This window comes from Mus caroli, unplaced genomic scaffold (genome assembly GCF_978045245.1).
Source record: "Mus caroli unplaced genomic scaffold, Mus_caroli_1 scaffold_12, whole genome shotgun sequence".
In the NCBI taxonomy this organism is placed as follows: Eukaryota; Metazoa; Chordata; class Mammalia; order Rodentia; family Muridae; genus Mus; species Mus caroli.
In genome coordinates this window covers 52,708,045-52,732,673 of record NW_028227267.1, presented here as the reverse complement: position 1 = coordinate 52,732,673, position 24,629 = coordinate 52,708,045, and the positions used below count along the sequence as shown (strand labels likewise).

Below are 24,629 nucleotides of genomic sequence, written 5' to 3'. Positions count from 1 at the left end.
GTGTATCTTTGTGGGGGTATGAGCATGTAAGTCCAGAAGACATCCAATCCCCTGGGATTCTAGTTCACAGGCTCTTATGAGCCCTCTGTGTGCTGGGGACTGAACTGTGGTCCTCTGCAAGGCAACCCTTAACCACTCAACCATCGCTTCAGCCTCACTCTACTCTATTTTTTTTGAAACAAGGTTTTTCATCAAATTCAACTAAACTGGCTAGCCTGCAAGCCCAAGGCATAAATTATTTTCTCTGCCTCCCAGATATGTGCTATTGACCCTGTTTTATCTTTATATATGTGACAGTAATCCAAATTTAGGTCCTTCATGCTTGTGTGGCAAGCACTTTTCTGACTGAGCCATATCCCCAGCCCTAGGATTTAAAAAATCTGTGTGTATGTGAAACATACAACAAGTGGGCATAGGTGGAGATCAGAGGACAAACCTTGTTAAACACAAGGTGGCTTCTCTTGCACTACTGCATATAGCAGGCTAGCTAGCCTACAAGTCTCCAGGATCTTTCCTGTCTCTACTTCCTATTTTGTCTTAGTAGCACTGGGATCAGATGCTAGCTACTGTGCTTGTCTTATGTGGATTCAAAATCAGGTCCTTATATTTCATGGCAAGCCCTGTATACACTAAGCCATCTGCCTAGCTACTAGAATTTTAAAAATGTAAAGGTTGCTGTCGGGCACGGTGGTGAACATCTTTAATGCCAACACTCAAGGAAGAGGCAAGTGGACCTCTCTGCCTTCCAAGCCCGTGAGGAATACATAGTGAGATCCTGTTTCAAAAAAAATAAGTATTTCTATTAAATTTTACAACGTCCATGTATAAGCAAGCAAGTATGGTGGCTCATGCTCTTGGAAGGCAGGGGCAGAAGGATTTCTGCAAGTTTGAGTCCAATATGACCTACATAAACATTGCATTTTAGGCCTGGGCTGGGGGTGGCTCAGTGGTTCAGAGCACTTGTTTCTCTTCCAAAGGACCCAGTTCAGTTCTCAGCACTCAGATGACAGACCACAGGTGTGACTCCAATTCCGGAGCATCTAACTCCTCTTCTAATCTCAGCAGGCTCTGGCATGCACATGGTGCATATATATACACTTAGGCAGACACTCATGCACATTAAAGTTAAATATCTGAAATAAAAATTTTAAAGGGGCTGAAGAGATGGTTCAGCAGATAAATGTACCATCTGCTTCCAGAGATTATAAATTCAATTCCCAGCACCCACATGGCACCCCACAGCCTTCTATAACTGTAGTCCCATGGGATTGGTGCTCTCTTCTAGACATACATGCAGACAAAACACCCATATACATAAGTGCATACAATGATAAATCTTTCAAAAATTAAGTAAATTCCGTGTAATAAATTCTAGATCAAGTTTTCTTGGTAGAATGGCAAACCTACACTTCATTAGTTGAGTGTGGAGACTCACACTCATAACCCCAACACTCAGGAGTCAGGGCTCCGTCACCCTTGGTTACACAGCCTGTCTACAGGAGCCTGGCTCAGAAAAAAAAACAATTCTTTTAAGTTGCAGAAGGCAACTCACACATACACTTACACAGCCTGTCTACAGGAGCCTGGCTCAGAAAAAAAACAATTCTTTTAAGTTGCAGAAGGCAACTCACACATACACTTCCCCCACCAACAAATAAAGATTAAAACAAGATTTTACACTATAAACATATCATTAAAGCAAAAAACCAAAAAAGAAGACCAACCACCTAGTGTAAAGATGAGACACTTAAAAGTCATAAAATACATCAATAGATATAACCTATGTAAATGTAAAAATTACTAGAGCCAGGTCTATTTGAGAAATGTAGGTAATAAAATCACCAATAATTCAAGGCTAGTCTGGGTTATATAATGAGACTCTATTTCAAAAGAAAAAATTTTCCCCAAAATTCATTGGTTTACCTAAAAACTAGAGGAAAAGGACTCTAATACACTCCCATGTAAAAACAAAAACAAAAATCTCACACACATAGGTATGAAAAACCCTGAGTGAAAATAAAAAGCTGGACAATTGGTATATATGAGCTATGATCAAAATATACATTGGTCTGCAGAGATGGCTCAGTGGTTAAGAGCATTGGCTGCTCTTCCAGAGGACCTGGGTTCAATTCCCAGCAACCACATGGCAGCTCACAACCATCTTTAACTCCAAAATTTGAAACTCTCACACAGACATACATCCAGGCAAAACACTAATACACATAAAATAAAAATTTAAATAAATTTAAAAAATAAAAAAATAGCCACATAAAACAGAAGTTCTTTTATACTACTTACCACTGCAACTTAAGATAAATCCCCAGACAGGGGTTGAGTGAGAAATGTCTCCCATATACTTAAGTTTTTAAATACTGGTTTTCCAGTTAGTGGCACTGTCTAGGAAGATTTATTGGTGCAGCCTTGCAAGTATGCCACTGGGGATAAGCTTTGAGACAGTCTTGCTGTCTCGGCTTTGTCCTTTGTGTCTGAGGACGTGAGTCTCACTTCCTGCTCCTGACATTATGCCTGGTGCTGACAAGACTCCCTGCCATGATGGATGGACTCTTATCCTGCTAGAACTGATTGCCCAAATACACTCTTCCTTCAAGTTGCTTCTGGTCAGAGCATTTTATTAGAGCAACAGAAAAGTAGATAATACTAAACCAGTCATTTTGGAGGGCTGGGATTCTAAGACCTCTAATGCACACTTAAAATGACGTAAGCACGTATTACTTTCCTAGGAAAATGACTGAATTACCATAGTGTGTCACACTAGTTTCCATGCTGCTTTGTGAGATTTTTTTTTTCCTGGAAAAAAAAAACAACAAAAAAACCCAGTACCTCTTGATCCAAGTTGTATTCTTCATTTGAGTTCAGTGCAACCTTCACAGCAATATAATCTCCATTTTTCACAGCATCCCTCAACAAATCTATAATAAAAAGAAAGTTACATTAGATTTTATAAATCTAGATTCGTGGAAAAGGCAAACAATGTGCAAATCACTTACTATTTGGAATCCTGTTTGCTGTGATAAAGGGCTCATCTTCCCCATCCAGATGCTTCTGAAAATCTTCTAATTTCATCCACTCCAACTGCAGGTCCATACCCAAACTCAATACCGGTTGCCTGCCATCTGGGACACACAAAGGCATCATTAACGTACACTCTTATGGAGTACTATAAAAACAAACAAACCTCACAAAATCATAACATTATTAAACTTGTCACATTTTAAACAAACTTTTATATATACTGCATTTAAATCTTATTTGAGGGGTAGGAGTAAGTCAGGGTTTCTTTGTGTAGCCCTGGTTGTCCTGGAACTTGATGTAAACCAGGCTGGCCGCAAACTCTAGAGATCCGCCTGCCTCTGCTTCTCAACTTCTGGGAGTAAAGGTATAGGCACCACTGCCTAGCTCCAATTTTTTTTTTTTAAATTAGATTACAAACTAGTGGAGTCACATTCCTTGATTTGGCTAACCCACTCCAACCCCTTCTCTCTCACCCCCATCTCAGCTTAAACCTTATCTTGCAGTACTCCCCACCCTGCTCTTTCATAGCACACATACTGGACTACGCCCTCTTGTATTTTCTATTTGAACTGTAGAGCCACAGGCTCCCAAACAGCTCCTTTGAGCCTTCCCCTGGTTCCTCAGGTATCTGCTTCAACTTGCCTTCAGTTTTTCCACTCTTTCTTTCACTTCATCTATATTCTACTAACCTCCCTAAATGCAGGCCCCAACAAAGGGCTCGTTCCTATTCTGGCTTCTGCATGTACCCTGTGATAAACTCCCACAAGATCTGAAGCTAGAACATATGAAAGAGAGTGTGCCTGTGTGACCTTGCTAGTTTATTTACATGAAAATCCCATTCTCCTTTACAGCTGAGTAGTATTCTGCTGTGTCCATGTACCACATTTTCATCTCTCTCCATCAGCTAATGGGCATCCAGGCTGATTCCATTTCCTAGCTGTTATGAGCTGAGAGGCGATGAACAAAGAAGTGCACATATCTCTGTAATAAGATAGAGTTCTTTCGGTATAATATGCCCACTTTGGTTTGTTTTTGTTTTTTTAAAGAACTCTCCAGACTGATAAGTATACTTTTAACACAGGTCAGTATGTAACTGAATCTTTTCTTCACTGCTAAAATTTAAAATTTCTTGGGCAAATGATAAATATCCACACATTAGAGGTAAACTATAACTGTAAAATATAAATTTGAGTAGGAGCAGTGTTTTATATAAGGATGACTTTGACCTTAGGCCTAAGATAGAAGATAGGCCTGCTTCTATCTCCTAAGTGCTGGAATTTCACATATGTGCCTCCATAGTCAGTTGTATGGCATAGGGAACTGGAACGCAGGACTCTAGAGCATGCTAAGCAAGCACTCTACCAACTTGAGCTATGTTCCAAGGCTCTAGTAAGTCTTTCTGTCTTATTCTTTTTAAATACACATTGCTTATAACCATTTACATGAAGTCATTTTGTGTAAACTAGGCTATATACAAACACAAGCCATTGTTTATGATGCTTCCCTTACTGTTAGAAGCCAAATGCTCCAACAGGGCAACAAAGCCCCATCTCATGTCTACTGACATTCTACTCCTACAGCTAATGGCCCTCAGGCTCCTGAACACCAGAATGCAGAGTTTCTTTCTTACACTGCAACACATACTTGATCTGCATGCTCAGGGTAATTTAAATAGTCTGCATGTTACTTTAATAAAAAAAATGAAACCAGAGCAGGGACTGGTGGCTCATACCTAGAATCCCAACACTTCAGAGGCTGAGGCAATAGATTTATCTATGGCAAGATTAACCTGGGCTCAGTGTGAGACAGCCTCAATAAACAAACAACAACAAACAGCTAGCCCAGAGGAGCGTCACATATTTGAAGCTAACCTAGCCTACACAATGTGTTCCAAGCAAATCAGAGTAAAACAACAAGTCCTTGTATTTAAGAAAACAAACAAGGAAAAAGCAAAATAAAACAAACATTTAAAAACCCACCAGAAATACTTGATGGCAAGAATAGAATATTTTTTTAAATCAATTTCTTTTTTTCTTTCTTTTATTTTATTTTATTTTATTTTATTTTTGGTTTTTCCAGACAGGGTTTCTCTGTGTAGCCCTGGCTGTCTGGAACTCACTCTGTAGACCAGGCTGGCCTCGAGCTCAGAAATTCGCCTGTCTCTGCCTCCCAAGTGCTGGGATTAAAGGCATGTGCCACCACTGCCTGGCTAAAAATCAATTTCTAAACTACATACATGTTAGGAAGATAACCTACCGGAAAAAAGGAAATCTGGAAAACTGTGCAAATAAGTTTTTTTTTTTTTTCCTGAAGTCCTCTAGATTAAAACTGACTCTTTGTTAATCCCAAGAGTATGGCATCACAGAAATAGTACAGCTTTGGTGCTACATACCCTGGTTCTGTATCCCAGTTATGTAGCTCTGAGCAGGCCATATTATGAATATACAGCAGTGGCTATAATCCAATTAGCTAATATTTATGAAGCTAACCTTTATAATATATTCATACAATTAATCTACTTGACACACACTAACCTGTAAAAGAATAAGCCCTAGATAGGACACGCTTAAAGTAGCTCTGAGAATTATCAAAGTGAGAGAGAGCCCTAATCTTGGTACATAACCAGGTCTCAGTCACAGTGGAATCCCTTATACTCAACCCTGGCCACAGAGGAAGGAATGTCAGTCACTGCACCGAGAGAAACCAGAACAGGATAGAAGAAGATCCATCTTAGCAGAGCTTACTATAGCTATGAGAGCTTGGCTTCCACTGTGGCTCAGTTCATCCCAACACTGTTCATTTCTACCCCATACTCAATGAGACCTCTAGCCCTAATGATAGATTTCACTTTCTCGATTTTTAATAAAAAAGAAAAAAACTAAAGTATATACTAAAGAACGATGGATGCATACTGATTCCAAATGTTACTATGTGCTTGTGACCATCCCTGGCTGCTCTCTATGGTCTTATCTACATCATGAGTCTGGGTAAATGACACCCTCTGTAAAATTAGTTGGTGACAATCTACCCTTAAAACTGAAGTTTTGCCTGTTTCTGAGTTTCCACCCTATTAAATAACAGCTGTGATGACTTTAGTAGATTCAAACATTATTCTTGTAACTGTTTTCATACTTCTGGGGCTGGAGGGGGTGAGTGGTGGACACATGGCAAAGCACAATGTCAGCAGATAGCCTGTGTTCTTCATAATGTAGGCCCTGGGCACCAACTCAGGTCATCAGGCTTGGTGACAAGCAATTTTACTTGCTAAGTCATATGTTGGCATCTGTTTTACTTTTGTATTAAAAAACTGGTGGGAACTATAGCGATAGCTCATCAGTTCAAAGCACTGGCTATTCTTCAGAGAATCAAAGGTTTAAGGCCCAGCACCCACAAGGCAGCTTATAGCTGCCAAGAACTCTAGTCACACACATGATGCAGACATACAACAAGACAAAACACCCATATACATAAAATCTTTTGAGGTAGTAAGATAGGGCTCAGTGGGTGAGGCACTTTGCTTGGCAAGCCTGACCCCAATCTCATGGTGGAAAGAGAAACACCACTCCTAGAAGATGTCCCCTGGCTTGCGTACATGTGCAGTGGTACATGGCTGGGTGTGCTCATACATTTACAATCTTTCCCTATGCCAAGGTCAGAAACTTCAGTCTCAGGACTACTAGCACCTAAATCTCCCTATTCTATTAAGGATCTATTTTCCATGTACAGAGTTTGTGTGGGGATAATCTACTATCCTGAAATAATAACCAAGAGCTTGTTTGTTCTAACAGCTTAAATCTGTTGACATCTGCCACTTTTCTCCATCTCACAGCTAGGCATGGGTCTGACACATGATTGTTGTACTAATTAAAATAATAATATAATGCAATACAATAATCTTCCTAATGTCAAGTATATACAGGTTTCTTTAAAAAAAAAAAGGCACATGTATGTGTTTTGCTTGTATGTATGTCTATGTCGAATGAAGGCATTACCCTTGGAGGCCAGGTCTAAGAACCCACAGAACTGGAGTTATTGATGGCTATGAGAAGCCAAGTGGATACTGGACCTTGCCTCCTCTACAGGGGCAGCCATCTTTCCAATCCAACTGCTACAGTTTATATAGTAGACTTTGATTACTACTGACATAATTGGATTTAGCTTCTGAAATCTTCATATAAATCTTAGAGTTAGGGCTGGAGAGATGGCTTAGTGGGTAAGAGCACTGACTGCTTTTCCAAAGTTCCTGAGTTCAATTCCCAGCAACCACATGGTGGCTCACAACCATCCGTAATGACATCTGGCGCCCTCTTCTGGAGTGTCTGAAGACAGCTACAATGTACTTACATATAATAAATAAATAAATCTTTAAAAAAAATCTTATGAGTTAGTATTTGTAAATTCTGTGGGAAATTATTTTGTTTTTATAATGTTGAAGGAGGAAACTAGGACTCTGCACTGTACCACTGAGCTAGATCTCTAGCCAATGCTAGGACTCTGCACTGTACCACTGAGCTAGATCTCTAGCCAATGCCAGGACTCTGCACTGTACCACTGAGCTAGATCTCTAGCCAATGCCAGGACTCTGCACTGTACCACTGAGCTAGATCTCTAGCCAATGCCAGGACTCTGCACTGTACCACTGAGCTAGATCTCTAGCCAATGCTAGGACTCTGCACTGTACCACTGAGCTAGATCTCTAGCCAATGCTAGGACTCTGCACTGTACCAATGCCAGATCTCTAGCCAATGCTAGGTGGTTTTATTCTAACTGGATGATGCAGTTTGAAGTAAATGACAAATGTGTAAAACACTTTTCTATTAATAAAAATAGCAATCAAAGATTTTAATAGGTTCTTTACAGTGCTGAGTATCAAACCCAGGTCTTCACAGAAGCTAGGCATCAAATGTTTTACAATTTTCTCCATACATATCTTATGTCTTAAAATTTTTTAGCAATCTTTTTAAGTATTACATGTTGCTTGGAAGTTACTGGAATGGTGTTACAATTGCTGTGGTAGGCTTAGGAATCTGAAGGAAGTCTGGGTCATACAAGACCCCATCTCAATACAAAAACAATCCTTCCACAAAAGTCTGTTATACAAAACTGATCTGGAGATGAGGGTTTAGAAAATCTAGTGTTATATATTCTGAACTACTTTTTACAGTCACTATGGGGCTGGAGAGATGGCTCAATGATTAAGAGTACTTGCTGCTCTTACAGAGGGTATAGGATCAGGTTCAGTTTTCAGAACCAGTGCCCTCTTCTGACATTCTTGAGCATCAGGCATTCAACGTGTGTGCATGCACACACATAAACACACAAGGGGAGGGGTGTGAAGTATAACACGCTTACAAATAAATCAACTTGGGAGTCAGAGACAGGAGGATTTCTGTAAGCTGAAGGTCCAGTCTCATCAACACAGTATTTCCAGACCAACAAGGGCTATGTAGTTGAGACCCTGTCTCAACAAAATAAAAAAATATGTACTTATAGAAAAATATTTTAAACTATTTCTTGAGATTCACAGATTAAATAATTTCATATAAGATCAAGCTATTTCATTTGTACTTATCTACAGGTACACCTTTAAACTCCTTCTTCCCATACCATTTGTATTTTGTATTTTACACAAGATCCTTCCCTTCTTGAAATGTTCCCAGGATAACATTTACAATATAGTCTCATTTATAGCTATTTTCTGTAAAGTTTAAAATAAACAGCAGTAAAACAAACAAACAAACAAACAAAACCCAAAAAAAACCAAAAAACCAACCTGGGCAGTGGTGGCACACACCTTTAATCCCAGCACTTGGGAGGCAGAGGCAGGCAGATTTCTGAGTTCAAGGCCAGCCTGGTCTACAGAGTGAGATGCAGGACAGCCAGGGCTACACAGAGAAACCCTGTCTGGAAAAACCAAAACCAAACCAAACCAAACAAACAAAAAAAAAACCTAGCAGGGAATGATGGTACACATCTCCTGTTCCAACACTTAGGATGTAGAGCTAGGAGGATCCTGAACTCCCTATGTGGCTAAGGATGACCTTGAAGTCTCTGTCTTCTTGCCACTACCTACTAAGGGCTGGTGTCACTCACCATACACAGTTTTTATATGATCATTTTGGAATGAAAGCTCAAGATAAAAGATTGAACTGAGCTGGGTGGTGGTGGCATGTCTTTATCCCAGCATTCATGATGCAGAGATCTCTATGAGATCAAAGCTGGCCTAGTCTATAGAGTGAGTTCCAGGACAGACAAGGCTACAGAGAAAGCCTTGTCTTGAAAAAGCAAACAAACAAGCTGGAAAACAGAAATCTTTATAAGTGTATTAGAAAATTTTAGAGCATTTAGATGTCAAAGAATGACTTGAGTCTTCAATATTAAAAGTTACTCAGCAGATTCAAATAAAATTACTATATTCTGAGAGAAAAGTAGATAATGTGGGCGCATTCTGAAATCACTACGTGAGCAATGCCAATCAAACTTACCAGACGTCTCATCTGTCTGGCATACACTGTCTGAAACTTCCTGATCCCCTTCTGCAGCAATGTATGCCCAAGTGTCAGTCTCATCTCGAGTATTTCTTTTTTCTTTAAGTGAACACTTGTCCTTGGTTTTGTTATCATTTATAATTTTAGAATCCAGTGATACATCTTCTCTTTTTGAATTATTCTCAAGAACATCATTTTTTTCTTCTGTTGTTTTTTTAAATAAATCAAATGCATTTCTGATTTCCTTAAATGCTAAAAAATAAGTCAATGGTTAACTGTAAGTCGCAAATTTATGTTACAATCAAAAGAAAATCTGTACTCATATTGAGTAAGTATGGTTTTTGTAGTTTTAATAATACTTACTTTAGTTCTGTATCAGTAAGATTTACTATCAAAGTCACAAAGTCATCTTAACTAGTCCTTTTGGCTGTTCAGTATCCAGAGAGCTGTGACAAAGAAGTATTCACATCTACTTGAGTAACTTCTCCTTCCTTCCTTCCTTCCTTCCTTCCTTCCTTCCTTCCTTCCTTCCTTCCTTCTTCCTGTCCTTTTGGGGGATGGGGTAATTGATTCCCCTGTGTATGCTGGATACACTCTACCAGACCAGCTCCCTAATCCTGTATGCCAATTTCAAGTACATGTTTTTTTTCCTCAATGGAACTACTATTTATTTCATGCACGAGGCGTACTGGTTTCCAATATCCCTGGTAATAAAAACCTATGTAACCAGCACTGAACAAAAGTTCTTCCAAATTCTCTAGTACTTTACAGATTTTTCCTACTTCCTCACTCTAGCTTTTTGGTGCTCAAGATAGAACCTAGGTAGGACCTTGTATGGTAAGCACACATGTTATTATTAATCTATATACCTAGTTTTTCTTGCATTCCATTCGTAGTTAAAGGCTGGGGGAATTTTGTAGCTTTATCAGGTACATGGGCAGTGCTCTTCACCATGCTCTTTTCCCCATTCAGCACCAGAAACAACTTCTGCACAAGCTCTAGTGTGTCTTTCTAAAGGTAAGGTGTGACAAGGATCACTGAGAGTCCCTCTTTTAGTAGTCCTTTGTCACAATCACAGTAGTTCAGTAACAGCAGTGTTTACCCTGAACATCTTGCCCAGATATTAATTTGACAGTATTTTATATCTCCAACAAATCTCTGAAATGTAATAAGTGCTTTCTGTACTGTTCAAATAGATGCAGTTCTTATAGCACTTTATGTATGAGCCACTGAGATAGCATCACTACTGCCATGTCCAAGTCTAGACCTAAAATGAAATCTACTTTTACAACTTTAGATGCAGCTAAGCATTCGCTTAGCATGAACAAGACCCTGAGTTCCACCTCTAACATAGTAAGGAAAAAAGTATTAAAAAAATGTGCATGGCTGGCCTGGTATGATAGTGCACCTCATTAATCTCAGATGCAAAGGCAGGCAGGTGGGGCTCTGGAAGTTTGAGGCCAGCCTTGAAAGAACAAAACAACAAAATACCTGAAATCAGGAAAGCTGAAGAAATGGCATAACATGTAAGAAGCCTTGTGCAATCATGAGACCTGAGTTCAGATACCCCAAATATAAAAAGCTAGACATGTTAAGTATCTGAAACTCTAGAACTATGTGGAGTGTGGACAAGTGGATTGCTTGAGCTTGCTAACTGTCAGCACACCTTCAGAAGCAGTGGCTAAGTGAAAAGTAACTGAGCAGGGAATCCCATGTCCTCCTCCGGCCTTCTGAGTGCACTGGGCAAATGCACACACACATATCTGCATATACCACACATATGCACTGAGACACGAGAGAACTCTGAAATGCCCCCAAATTAAACTTAAGCCCGTATGAAAGTATTAAGAAGAAAATTTTGCTCTTAATGCAAGACTCAAAAACACTGGAACACTAAAAACATCATAGTATTACAAAGGAGTGCATATAATGTACATATAAAACAAAATTTGAATTTAAACTTGGGCCTATTCTTAAAAAATCTTATTATATGTACATATAAATTTCATTGAACCAGGAAGAGGAATCAGAAACATTTTTGGTCCCAAATATTTCAGAAAAGAGACATTCAACCTTTACAACATATCAGACATACATATGCACTGGGCAAATGCACACACACATCTGCATATACCACACATATGCACTGAGACACGAGAGAACTCTGAAATGCCCCCAAATTAAACTTAAGCCCGTATGAAAGTATTAAGAAGAAAATTTTGCTCTTAATGCAAGACTCAAAAACACACACACACATACACACACACATATATATATATATATACACACACACACACACACACACCCAGGTGTACACATAATACACATAAAATCAATTAATAATTTTTTTAACAATGACAATGAACATGGAACTATTTTAATTTTTGTACTTACATTTTAATACCTTTGGCTCTTTTCTGGCTTTTTCTTCTTTGTCCAAATCATACCTTTTCTGGTATTTTCCTTTGGGTTCATTTTTTTTCTCTTTCTCCTAAAGAATAATGAATGCAAAACAAAAAATAAAAGATAAAGAGTTGATACTGTAATATTTGCAAACCAAAATATTGTACACATGCCTGAGCACACAGCTGATTATTCAATGTTCCTCCCACTGCTCCCTCCCGCCACCAAGATTATTCTGCAGACATGCTAAGCCATAGGAAATGAAACCCAAAACCCAATACTTTGTTTCTCCATTTTCTTTTAAGAATCTATTACTTAAAATGTTTGAATATACATTTACATGATAGTGTAAACCTTTAATCTTAGCACTAGGGTGGCAGGGACAGATCAACATAAATTCAAGGCCAGCTCAGTCATGCAGTGAGACCTTATTTCAAATAAAAAACAACAATAACAACAAAAAACCTTGTAATTCATTATATACAGATATGAAAATGTCACTGTGAATATAATAAAAACTAAATTGCTACAAAATTAAACTCTATAAAAACTACCTTGGGGCTGCAGTGATGTGATGGCGCAGATGTTAAGAGTGCTTGGTGCTCTTAGAAAGAACCTGGGTTCAGTTCCCAGCACGCAACGGCTATATGCTGCCTTTTTCTGGACCCTCTGGGCACCAGGCACACGTGGCACATGTACATATATGCAAATAAAACATTCATACCAATAAATCTAGAAATCTTTTATTGTTTTTGTGCATTTGTTTGTTTGTTTGTTTTTTCGAGACAGGGTTTCTCTGTGTAGCCCTGGCTGTCCTGGAACTCACTTTGTAGAGCAGGCTGGCCTCTAACTCAGAAATCCGCCTGCCTCTGCCTCCCGAGTGCTGGGATTAAAGGCGTGCGCCACCACGCCTGGCTTGTTTGTTTTTTAAGACAGGTTTCTCTAGTGAAGCCCTGGCTGTCCTGGCACTCACTCTGTAGACCAGGCTGGCTTTGAACTCAGAGATCCCCCTGCCTCTGCCTCCTGAGCACTGGATTACAGGTGGGTACTACCACCAGGCACTACTACTGCCAAGCCATACAAATCAATCTTATCACCGCCCTCCCCCCCAAAACAGTGAAAGCCAAACGTAACTTCAACTCCTAACACCCAGGAAGGAGGAGCCAGAGGATCAGCTCAAGGCTAGCCTGGGCTATAGTGTAAGACATTTTGTTAGAGAGGAGCAGGGAGGAAGTATGATAGACACAAGATCAAGCTAGTCAACATTTTAACATGAAATGGGAAAGGAGCCACTAAGTTCCACTCCTAAATAAGGAGCTATGGAGCTGATTATTGGATAGTTTTTAGGAGGTTTTCTTTAAGGGTGTGTGTGGCTACTGGTAAATCTACCATGTACCTGAAGATGGCCCCACATTCAGTATATGGACAATACAAACTAGACATGATGAAGCTAAAACAAAACAAAACAAAACAAAAACCCACAAGCTGGGTGAAAGGAGAGGTAAAAGTGGATCTGGAAGAAGTCAGGGAAAGAGTAGAAGGGAATAAGATCAAGGTGCACTGTATCAAACTCTCAGTATTTTTAAAATAGAGAACATACATACCCCAAATGAAATTAGTAAGATGATGAAGCTGATAGGCCTGACTATAAAATGCTGCACAAATCTACAAAAATTGTGACTTTTGTTAAGAAAATAACTCAGGGGTTTGTCTTGTGAAAACAAAACAAAAAAAAAAAAAAACAAGGCACAAACTAAAAGGTAAACTTGGGGTTCCGGTGCTTAATATTTGAGCACACACAGGCATCCTCAATGCCACCGTATTTAATAACTACCTGAGTCACCCTTTATTCTAGTTTGACTGTTTCCTTTGTCATTCCTTGTGAAAGTTCCTAACCACATTACTTGCATGGTTGTTGCATACAACAACCATGCAAGTAATAATCTGTACCAACCATATCTGTACTCTTCAAGTTCTCCACCAACCTTACCTCTTCTGCCAAGTCAGGGGACTTTAGGCTCTTCTCTTCCCCACTCAGTCTGGAACTTTTCAGGGTTTGGGCAAACACAGGTGATGGTAACTTATTTAACTCTAGGTTACTTATGCTCTTGTCTTGGTTTCTTTGCTTTTTGGGTATTGCTCTCCTTTCTAAAAAGGCATTCGTGCTTTCAAGCTTCTTGATCTCTTTTGGTTCCTCAAACTTTCTTGGCTTTGTCTTCTTCCTTCTAACTCGGGTACCAGCATCCTCTTCAATACTTATAAGGTCATCCAGATGTTTCTCAAAAATACCCTCTTGTACTGTATCCTGTGCTGTCTTATCTCTTACACTTCTCACATTCTGATTCTCTTCTCTGTTGTCAGAAATAAAGTCTTCACTGTCATCCTCTAGAATGAGGGAATCATTAGGTGATTCAGACTCCAGCGGAGATTCTATATATCTCTCTTTTTTTGTTTTTCGGTTCTCTTTGACATCTTCTCTTATTTTAATCTTTAAATCTCTTACTTCAGCCCTTTTATTAGCTTTCTTTAATTCCTTGGTTTCCTTTATTTCATCCTTTTTGGGCTTTTTGGAGTCCTTTAATTCTTCCTTGACTTCCCAAATTCTTTTCTTCGTCTTTACATCGAAACCTAATATTTCAGAGGTGCTCTCCAGCTCTGTCTTGAACTTGTCTTTTAGTTTTCCCATTTTTGTCCTTTTTTTCCTCAGATCTTCTGGACTTGTCTCTTCTTTGCACTTTATTTTTTTCTTTTTCTTCCTTGGTGAAATATCTTCTTTTGTGTCACTTTGCTGGTCGCTATCACTGTCTGCCTCAAATATGTCATTGTTTAAAGATAGTCTCTATAAAAAACAGAAAAGGTTAAAACACTAACATAAGTTCAAGAGTTTTAAGAGGCAGTACTAATAAAATCTAATGTAAACATTTGTAGCAAAATTGACTTTCTTTAAATTTAACATGTGTATTACTTATATTTCTGACCTAGCAAATAAGACTCAGAGGTAAGGAATGTCAATTTAAGAAGGAGACATAAAGAAGAAAAATGTCAGTGCTTCCAGTGGTATCAAACAGAATCATCAAACTGAGTTAAGAAGTAACAGTCTAAGACGGGCGTGGTGTCGCACGCCTTTAATCCCAGCACTCGGGAGGCAGAGGCAGAGGCAGGCGGATTTCTGAGTTCAAGGCCAGCCTGGTCTACAAAGTAAGTTCCAGGACAGCCAGAGCTACACAGAGAAACCCTGTCTCGAAAAACCAAAAAAAAAAAAAAAAAAAAAAAAAAAGAAGTAACAGTCTAATGTATCAATGGGCTCTAACTGAATTTTTTAATTATTTATTTTTATGTGTAAGCGTGAATGCAGGGGTCAGAGGATCAACTGACTTTTGTTCCTTTCACCAAGTGATAATGTCTGAGAATTAAACCCAGGTCATCAGGTATAACAAACAGCAAGCTCAGCCCTTCTTCTAGGGCTTCTAGGGCTTCTAGGGCTTCTTAAACTTGTTCTATGTAAGTTATATGGAACAAGCACACTAACAACATAGAAATCTTACCTATCTGGCTGATTTGTATTATATAATCTTAACTAGTTCATACTGAACTGTTTTCTTACTCTAAAAAGAAGCTCAAGAATAGGATATTTAACCAGGTATCGTGGTGCATGCCTTTTGCATGCCCTTAATCCCAGCACTCAGAGGCAGAGACAAGGGTTCTCTGAGTTCAAGGGCAGCTTGCTCTACAAAGCAAGTTCTAGGACAGCCAGGGCTGTACAGAAATCCAGTCTCAGAAATAAATATTTGTATAAACAACAACAAAAAACTTGAGCAAACTAATTTCATTACTCATTTTCCAAAACTGTCTTATAGCAAATAAATTAACAGAAAGGATGGAAAAATGTTTTCCTACAGTGTCACCAAGATTGAAAAGGTAAGAGAATGTGATAGCACTGGTGAGCAATTCAAACAAAAAGTCTTTTGCACCTATATGAACCTTTACATAATAATAACAAGAGCACAACAGATGCCCACACACATATGCCACACACAACCTGAAGTGGTTGGGACTTGAAGGTTTAGCTCTATTGTAAAATATCAGCTTAATATACAACACTGCCAAAAAACATAACAAAATGAGGAAAGGGGATTAAAAACTATTTAATTTTGCTAGGTGTGGTGGTTTGAGTATGCCTAGCCTAGAAGTGGCACTATTGGAGGTGTGGTCTTGTTCGAATAGGTTTGTCCCTGTGGGCGTGAGCGTGGGCTTTAAGACCCTCACCCTAACTGCCTGGAAGTGAGTTTCCTCATAGCAGCTTTCGGATAAAGATGTAGAACTCTCAGCTCCTCCTGTACCATGCCTGCCTGGATGCTGCCATGCTCCTGCCTTGATGATAATAGACTGAACCTCTGAACCTGTAAGCCAACCCCAATTAAATGTTGTCCTTTTTAAGACTTGGTCATGGTGTCTGCTCACAGTAGTTAAACCCTGACTAATACACTAGGTATACTATACTACCTGTAATTCCAACACTCAGGAGGCAAAGGCGGGAGAATCTTAAGTTCAAGGCTAGCTTGATCTACATGGTTCCAGACTAACCAGAGACACAGAGTAAAAACTCTGTCTCAAAACCAAAGCCAGGCATGGTAATGAAGACCTTTAATCTCAGCATTCAAAAAGCTGAGGCAGGTATCTCTGAGTTCCAAGCTAGCTTGAGTTCTAGGCCAGCCAGGGCTACCTTATGAGACTGTGTCAAGAAAGAATTATTTAGCTAGGCATTGGTGGCACATGCCTTTAATCCCAGCAGTAGGGAGACAGAGGCAGGCGGATTTCTTCTGAGTTCAAGGCCAGCCTGGTCTACAGAGTGAGTTCCAGGATAGCCAGGGCTACACAGAGAAACCTTGTCTCAGAAAAATAAACAAACAAACAAGAATTATTTAACTACAGAAAGATTAAATGAAGACAGGTTAATAACACAAATTTAAGTATGATATGAATCTTTGTGTTACCATCTAACAATACTATGAACTAGAACAAAATAAATAATTATGGCAATAATCTCCACACATAAAGAATAGTTGCTCACATCATTGGAAAATACAAAATTATGATTTCTGTCTGTGTGCTCCTTCACTTTTATGTTTCTCACCCCCACTCCTCAGAACAGCCCTGGAGCCTGAATCCAGGGCTTTGTATCACTGAGTATACCCCTACTCTTTGTCCTTGAGATAGGGTCCCATTATGCAGCCCTGGCAGACCTTCTTTCTCAGTAATCCTTCTGCCTAATTGTTCTGATTACTGGGATTACAAACATACCCCAACTTAATAGCCAACATTCATATCTGCTGAAATTTGAATGCTGAGATTAAAGGTCCATGTGTTAAAGGGTTGGTCCCTAGGGTAGCACTAACAAATAGGAGGAGGGGAAATCTTTCTTTTTTCCTAAGACAAGGTTTCTTTGTTACCCTTAGCCGTCCTAGAACTAGCTCTGTAAACCAGGCTGGCCTCAAACTCAGAGAGATCTGCCTGTTTTTGCCTCCCACCTCAGCTTGGTGGATCTTAGGGAGGAGAAGCTTAATAAGAAATTTTTAGTTCATTTGTGAAAACCTCCAAGAGGACTGGGGACCCTGGTTTCTTTTGTGCTTCCTGGCTTGTGAAAACAAGGAGCTTATAGTACTCTGGTGCCTCCCATCAGAGGCATCCAGAGGTAGACTAACTCCTTAGAACTATAAAACAAAATTAAAACTTATTTTTAAATTATGCTAGGTATTTCATTACAGTATAAGCTGACTAACAATATACAAACTATACTTGTCTGTCAAATAGAACCATAGGTTAGAAAACAAGAGTTGAACAAAATCACCAGAAGCAGTCTGTAAGCAAAATGGAATTCATAAAAGAAATGCTGGACACTGTATTTTTCATAAATTGTTTACTACACATACTCTGTATACATAAGATTATAAATAGCAAACCAAAAAAAAAAAAAGAGAGAGATAAAACTTGATACCTGAATATCTTTCCTGACTGCTTTAGCTTTGTTCTCAGCAAGTTTCTTCCTGAATTCAAGAAGAACTTCCTTACAGTCCTCCAGATGAACCTCAGGCTCCCAGGTATCATCTTCAGATGTATATCCTTTCCACCGAACTTTATAAAGATTCTTACCCTATAGCAGAGATTAAAAACAGACACATTACTGATTAAAATTTCAAACCCATTCAGCTGTGGAGAGCAAGAGAACTTGAAAACTGCATCAAAATGAGAATTAACATCAAACTGGAGTATGCCTGGTCACTGAGTTAGTTCCAAGACAACCAGCACTACACAGAAAAAAAATTGTCAGGCACCTGGGGCCCAAAACTTTAATCTCAGCACTTGAAGGGAAAGCAGGGTAGAAGCAAGTGGCTCTCTAAGGATAACCAGGGCTACACAGAGAAACCTTGTCTAAAAAACAAACAAACAAACAAAAAACTCCTCCACAAAAGACCAAGACTGATGTCTTTTTCTGATTATAAAGCAATGTGTACTCTTAAAATACAACAAAAACCTGGCAAGGCACTGGATGACATTTAGTAAATGGAGACTATTCTATCATATAAGCAACATTGTTTAGATTTTTTTTTTTTGCTTTCTTTTTTTTTAAGACAGGGTTTTTGCCTGTGTAAGCAACATGCCTGAGTGCTGGGATTAAAAGTGTGCAACACGGGGCTGGTGAGATGGCTCAGTGGTTTAAGAGCGCCGACTGCTCTTCCAAAGGTCCAGAGTTCAAATCCCAGCAACCACATGGTGGCTCACAACCATCCGTAACAAAATCTGATGCCCTCTTCTGGAGTGTCTGAAGACAGCTACAGTGTACTTACATATAATAAATAAATAAATCTTTAAAAAAAAAAGTGTGCAACACGTAGCTTGTTTAGATTTTTTTAAAAAGTAAAGCAACGGTACACTTGTACTTCTCTGACAATGTTATTCTCAAGCAGAGGTGAAATTTAAAGGGGGCCGGAGAGCAGCACAATGCTTAGCAGGGCAAGGAGCTTCCGGCATAAACCTGACAACCTGAGAGGTAAGAGCCCCAGATACCACACTGAAAGACAGGACTGACAAAATGGCACCTGGGGGCAAGAGACATACATAGCTTAACAGTTAAGAGCCCTTTTGGATGCCAGCACCATGAGGCAGCTCACTACCAGCTGCAGCTTCAGAGGAGATCCACCTCTTCTGGTCTCCAAAGCCACAAACACATACAAATAAATAATAAATCTTTAAAAATAAAATCAAGTATGCTGCTGGGTATGGTGTTACACAGCTACAGTCCTTTGAGGAAAAGTAGATTAGACAGCTGTGGAATCCGAGGCAAGCCTATGCTTTATAGCAAGTTTCAGGCAATCCTGAGCTACACTGTGAGAACTGTCTCAAAACAACAACAACCACCACCAACCCCAAACACATGTACTTACTGCTCTTGAAGAGGACCTGGACCTGGGTTTGATTCCCAGTGCCTACATGGAGGCTCACAATACCTGCACTTCCAGTCCTAGGGGACCTGACCTAAGTCCAAGGCACACATGTGGTGCACATGTACATAAAATAAAAATCTAAAGGGAAAAAAATACACATGCATATATAAAGTAGGCACACGGTTCAAACAATGCTTCATGAATGGTTCATGAAATGCTTTACAAAATGCCATACGTTACCTGAATATCTACTTTCAATAGCTTAGTTAATCTTTACAATAGCCTATGGAGTAGATACTATTACTTATTCTAGTTTAATCTGAAAACTGTAGATGGAATAATTAGTCAAAAATCACAGAGGTAATCAGTAGCTCAGCTGAAACTCACAGGAGAGATCTATTCACAGGAGAGAGTGCTGGTATTAAAGGAGTATGCCACTCCACCAAGCTTGGCTTTTTTAAAAAAAATATGTATTTTTCTTTAAGATATGGAGGTCATGAATTTGAAAGACAGCAAGGAGGGGTATACAGGAGGGTTTGGAGGGAGAAAAGGACTTCAGAAGCTGGAGCAATCATTAAAGCTGCTTACTGCTCTTAGAGAAGACCCTAGTTTGATTCTCAGAATACACTTCTAGCCATTCACAAGTGCAGGCTTGTGTGGATATAGGTGTGCCACTGCTGCTGGTAGACCTTAGAGGATAAACTCAGTCTTGAACTTGTCTTTCACCTTGAGACAGGGTCTGTGGTTGTTTAACACAGCACAATAAGATAATACAGCAGGTAATTCTCCTGTCTCATCTCCCAACAGGAACACCAGGTTCACAAACTGGCAGCCAACTTTACATGGACTCTGGGGATTTGAATTCTGGCCCTACCTCTCTAGCTCCATAATAATGACAGTGAGTTTCAATTATTTAACTCTCCCTTGAAATGAAATTTTTCCAGTGTCAGTAACTGCAGGAAGGTCTCAGGCTCTAAGTCAGCCCGGACTTCTAAGACCCTACCTCAAAAAGCAGGGAGTGACCAAGTTGGGTATGCAGATGCAGAGGGAGCCTGGAGCCATTGTCTCTGTGGCTAAGAGGATTTAGGATCCATTCCCAGTACCCATGTGGCAGCTCACAACTATTTGCAATTTCAGTTCCAGGAGAACAAATGCTCTCTTCTTGGCTCACAAATGTGATGCACAGACAGACATAAAAAAGGCTGAACAACCATATACATAAAAATAACAATATAGGCTAGAAGTTCTTCTTTAAAAAGAAAAAAAAAAAAAAAAAAAACAAAACCCTACCATCAGGCCAGGCAGTGGTGGTCTTTAATCCCAGCATCCAGGAGGCAGATGCAGGCACATTTTTGAGTTTTAAGGCCAGCCTGGTTTAAACAGAGAAACCCTGTCTCAAAAACAAAACAAAGCAAAACAGGAGTTCTCAGAGAAAAGCACCACTTTAAAGAAATCTCTACCATCAAGCCAACATGGCACAGGGTAAACAGCAGTCCATTAAAAAAAAAGTTTGCCAATGGATTAAAAATTAACAGATGAAAGTATGCATATGGCAGATAACAAATGACAGAAAATACAACAGAAACAAACCATCGTATAGGCACGATTCCTATCTCCAGCGCTTATCTTCTCATTTCTCCAAATTCCCATTTCGTTTACTCATTCAATAATCCCGCAGCCGTGAGATAGATCTCTGTGGTAAAGCTCTTGCCTAGCATTCATGAAACCCTGGGTCCAGTACACGGTATCAGATAACGGCAACAACAAAATCTGCCTATGCTGTTACTGGACTAAGTGTCCGTGATTCAAGCATTATTATAAACCACATCCCCTGATTAAAAGAGCCCACAATCTAGAGCAGAAAAGACAAACACCGAGATAAAAGCCAATGACTTAAATAGAGGTAAGAGCGTAAGGACAGAACTGAGAAAGCACCTTTTTCTGCAGAGCTCGGGTAAGGGAAGAGAGGGGAGAAAAGGTATCACAAACAGATGGATCCCAAGCCTTGGAAATACAGACTAAGAATTTCTCCCGGGGACGACAATCGCAGCAAGGAGGATGTTAAGTGTTCAAGCACGAGATGTGCGAAGATTTTCCTTTCAAGCTTACTCTAAATCTCTTGCGTTACACTCATAAAACGCGCAGAAAAGGGACACTTTGGGTTGGGAAACCTTTACTGTCCCGGGCACTCGGTGTGAATGGGATTTCCTGAATTTAAGCCAAGGAACATTTTCTACTTTTAGAAAACATTGGGACAACGGTGTAGAGAATCCTCCAGTCCTTCCTAACGGAAAGCCATGGCCCTAACCGTATACCCGAATGCTGAAGGCCACACAAGACTCCCACCAGCTGCCTTGCATCCTACGATTCTCAACATTCCATGTCACCGCTTCGTCTCTTCTGCCAAAACAACACTTAGAACTTCCCTACGCATCCATCCTCCACCCACTGCGGCCAGGGTCCTCTCCAGGATGTCAGTCTGCGCTTACGGACCGCCACCGTCCTCCTAGGCTGTTCCAGGCTGTTTGGCGTCCCACTCGGATTCTCCCAACCCGCCGTCCCCGCCCCGGAGACTCCCTGTCCGGCCGCTCAGCCCCCACATACTCCCTCGCACTTCATGTCCAGGATCCTCTCCACCTCGAAAACGTCCTCCCCATCCTCCTCGCTGTCCCCAACGGCCACCGTTCCTTTGGTGGCCGCGTCCTTCTCTTCGTCCCCTGCTCCAACTCCTTCGGACTCGGGAGACCGGCCAACGCTGTCGGGAACTGACATAACTAGCGCGGCTGCACTCGTGCTCTCCTCAGCCGCCACCGCTGGCGCCGCCATCACGGACGCAGTGCAAAACCAACGCGAAAAACCGCCGGCGACCCACAGCGGGACAGCACCGCGCGCCTGCCGCTCCGCCCTAATCCGCTCCAGCGGCGTGACTCGACCGTGAGGCAAGCCAGCCAATTGTGGGCGCCGAGCTCTGGATTGACACACAGAACGGCCAATCACGCAAAGGCGCGCTCCCCGGCTCCCTGGGGAGTTCACGGGAAGTGGATGGGCGGGTCGATGGACTCTGAGGAAGAACGCTGCCTCAGGGAAGAGCGGAAGGGCTCCCCCCGGGGAGACTGCGAAGGGCGGTCCTAGCACCTCACCTCCCAAACGCCGGGGACGCCCGCTGCGTGAGGAGGCCTGTTGTTTGGATTGTCGGAGGGGGACCATGAGGATTCTGGGAAAGGGACCCCCAGTGTTAACGAGACCCGCCTGTGCGGAATGGCTGCCCAGGAATCCTTTCGTATGGTTTTGGCTGGCTTATATGGCGTCAGTGGTCCAATCAATTACATATAGCTTATAGGGATATTTCATTTTAGTGAGTAGCGTTTAAAGATAGAGAATAGGGACCCGGAGGTGGTTCAGCAGATTACGGCCCTGGTCGCCAAATATGAGGATCTGAGTTTAATTTCCAAGGACACACATAGCGAGAGAATGCCCCCAATATGTATTCTCTTCTGTCAGGAGAATGCACGCGCGAGCACACACACACACACACACACACACACACACACACACGAGAAGATGGCCTGTCCAGTAACTCAAGCATGTAATTCCAGCACTGAAGAGGCTGAGACTGGAGGATTTTGAAGAATTTAAGGCCAATCTATACAGCAAGACACTGTATCAAGTAATTTATGGGATTTACTTGTTGGGCTTTGAAAGTAGTTCAGTGATAGGGCGTTTTGTCTGGCAGGTGAAGGTTGGAGGCTTGGTTCTAGCAGCTGAGTAAAAGTTGGTTCTCTCCGAAAGATAGAGCCCAGGTTGCCTGGCTTGGCCCCATTTGGATCGTTCACACCTGATAAACCAAGCCAAAACCACCTATGTGTTCCCAAGTTACCTTGCTGCTTATTGAATTGAAAATATCAGAAGCAGGTGCGGGGTTGATGCAAGAGAAACGAGTAATATTGATGCTACAAAGGATTCACTAAGAAGCTTGCCTGCGATATGATTGGAAGAGAATTACCAGGCTTATTACAAACTCTAGGAAAGACATTTTTGTGCCAACATTGAAGTTTTGGGTTGCTGAGAAAGTTTCTGTTAATGTTTGTGCACTAAGATTGACCTCCAATTAGACTCCATTTCCACAACAAAAGAAGACAACCCTAACTTACAACAAGCCATTAAGCCTATCCACCTTATTAAAAAAAAAAAAAAAAAAAAAAAAAAAGCCTCTAAGGGGCAGCTCAATGGCTGAGCCCCAAGTCACACCTATCATTAAGTCCTAGTCTGCCATTAAATCCCCTGTGCCCTTGTGAGGAAAAGCCTAACTCTGCTGGTAGGTAGGCAAGAGGAGCCTGGATAACAACTATTTGAAAAGAACAACACTGGTGTATATGCTTAGAAATAATTCTGACAATATCTTCGCTGTGTACCTCTTGTATCTGCCTGAGTGACTACACTTTCAGTCTCCTGTCTCTATTAAAATTGTTCCAAGAGTAACCTGCATCTGGGACCTGAAAGAGATTTCAGAATAATAGCTTATGTGGAATGTATAAGCCGAAAATGAGTGTAAGTTAGTAAAAATCTGTTCACAACTAGCTCCTCTTTGACCATTATCCAGAGCCAGATTTATGGTATTATTAAAGAGCTCTCTCCTTTATTAATCTAAGTGTGTGGAGTAAGTTTTCACCAGAGAGACATACTAACTTTAAAACAGGTCACATTCCTATAACCCCAGCCTTCCAAAGGCTGAGGCAGGAGAGTGAAGCCTTCAAAGCCAGACTGGTTTAAAAAACACCTTTAGATAGATTAATACATAGATATCAGATATAGATGGAAGACAACATAGACATATCAACATACATCAGAGAATGATATAACGAAGTTATTTGTGCAGATTATGAATAAGTGACAATTGTTCTATGTGCATACAATACTGCTAGGAAACGTCACTTAAGAAAATATTTTTCTGACGTTACTTCCAGCCTCCCTCTAGCCTCTTGTGTCCCCAAAGTGTGTGCCTTATCTCAGCTGGTCTGCCAGAGACCCCCTGAGTACAAACTGAGGTACCCCACACAGGCCCCATTTCCACTCCAATAAGATGAAAGAAATGCTGTGAACCAGCAAAAATTCAAACTGCAGGCACACATGCCTGTTGGTGGAAAAGAAGCTTTTCGAAGAAAGAAGGAGATATTTCACAGAACAGCATGGCAGATGATAAAAAACTGCAGTTCTCCTTAGAGAAGTTAGGGGTAAACAATATCTCTGGTGTGAAGAGGTGAAC

General features: G+C 40.6%; 1 protein-coding gene across 3 annotated transcripts in view; it reads right to left on the bottom strand.

Moving 5' to 3' along the window:
* The window catches only part of Mphosph8 (M-phase phosphoprotein 8), a 31,692-nt gene extending 9,417 nt beyond the window's left edge, over window positions 1–22,275 (bottom strand). For all 3 annotated transcript variants that reach the window (XM_085828671.1, XM_021182004.2, XM_085828672.1), the window contains exons 1-7: window positions 21,971–22,275; window positions 17,920–18,075; window positions 13,915–14,763; window positions 11,916–12,012; window positions 9,519–9,773; window positions 3,009–3,134; window positions 2,842–2,930 (exon numbers count right to left, since the gene is read on the bottom strand). In XM_085828671.1, the coding sequence (XP_085684797.1) occupies window positions 2,842–2,930; window positions 3,009–3,134; window positions 9,519–9,773; window positions 11,916–12,012; window positions 13,915–14,763; window positions 17,920–18,075; window positions 21,971–22,192 (1,794 nt within the window). In that variant the 5' untranslated portion in view covers window positions 22,193–22,275. The remainder of the gene's footprint in view (window positions 1–2,841; window positions 2,931–3,008; window positions 3,135–9,518; window positions 9,774–11,915; window positions 12,013–13,914; window positions 14,764–17,919; window positions 18,076–21,970) is intronic.
* Between the last annotated feature and the right edge of the window lie 2,354 nt (window positions 22,276–24,629).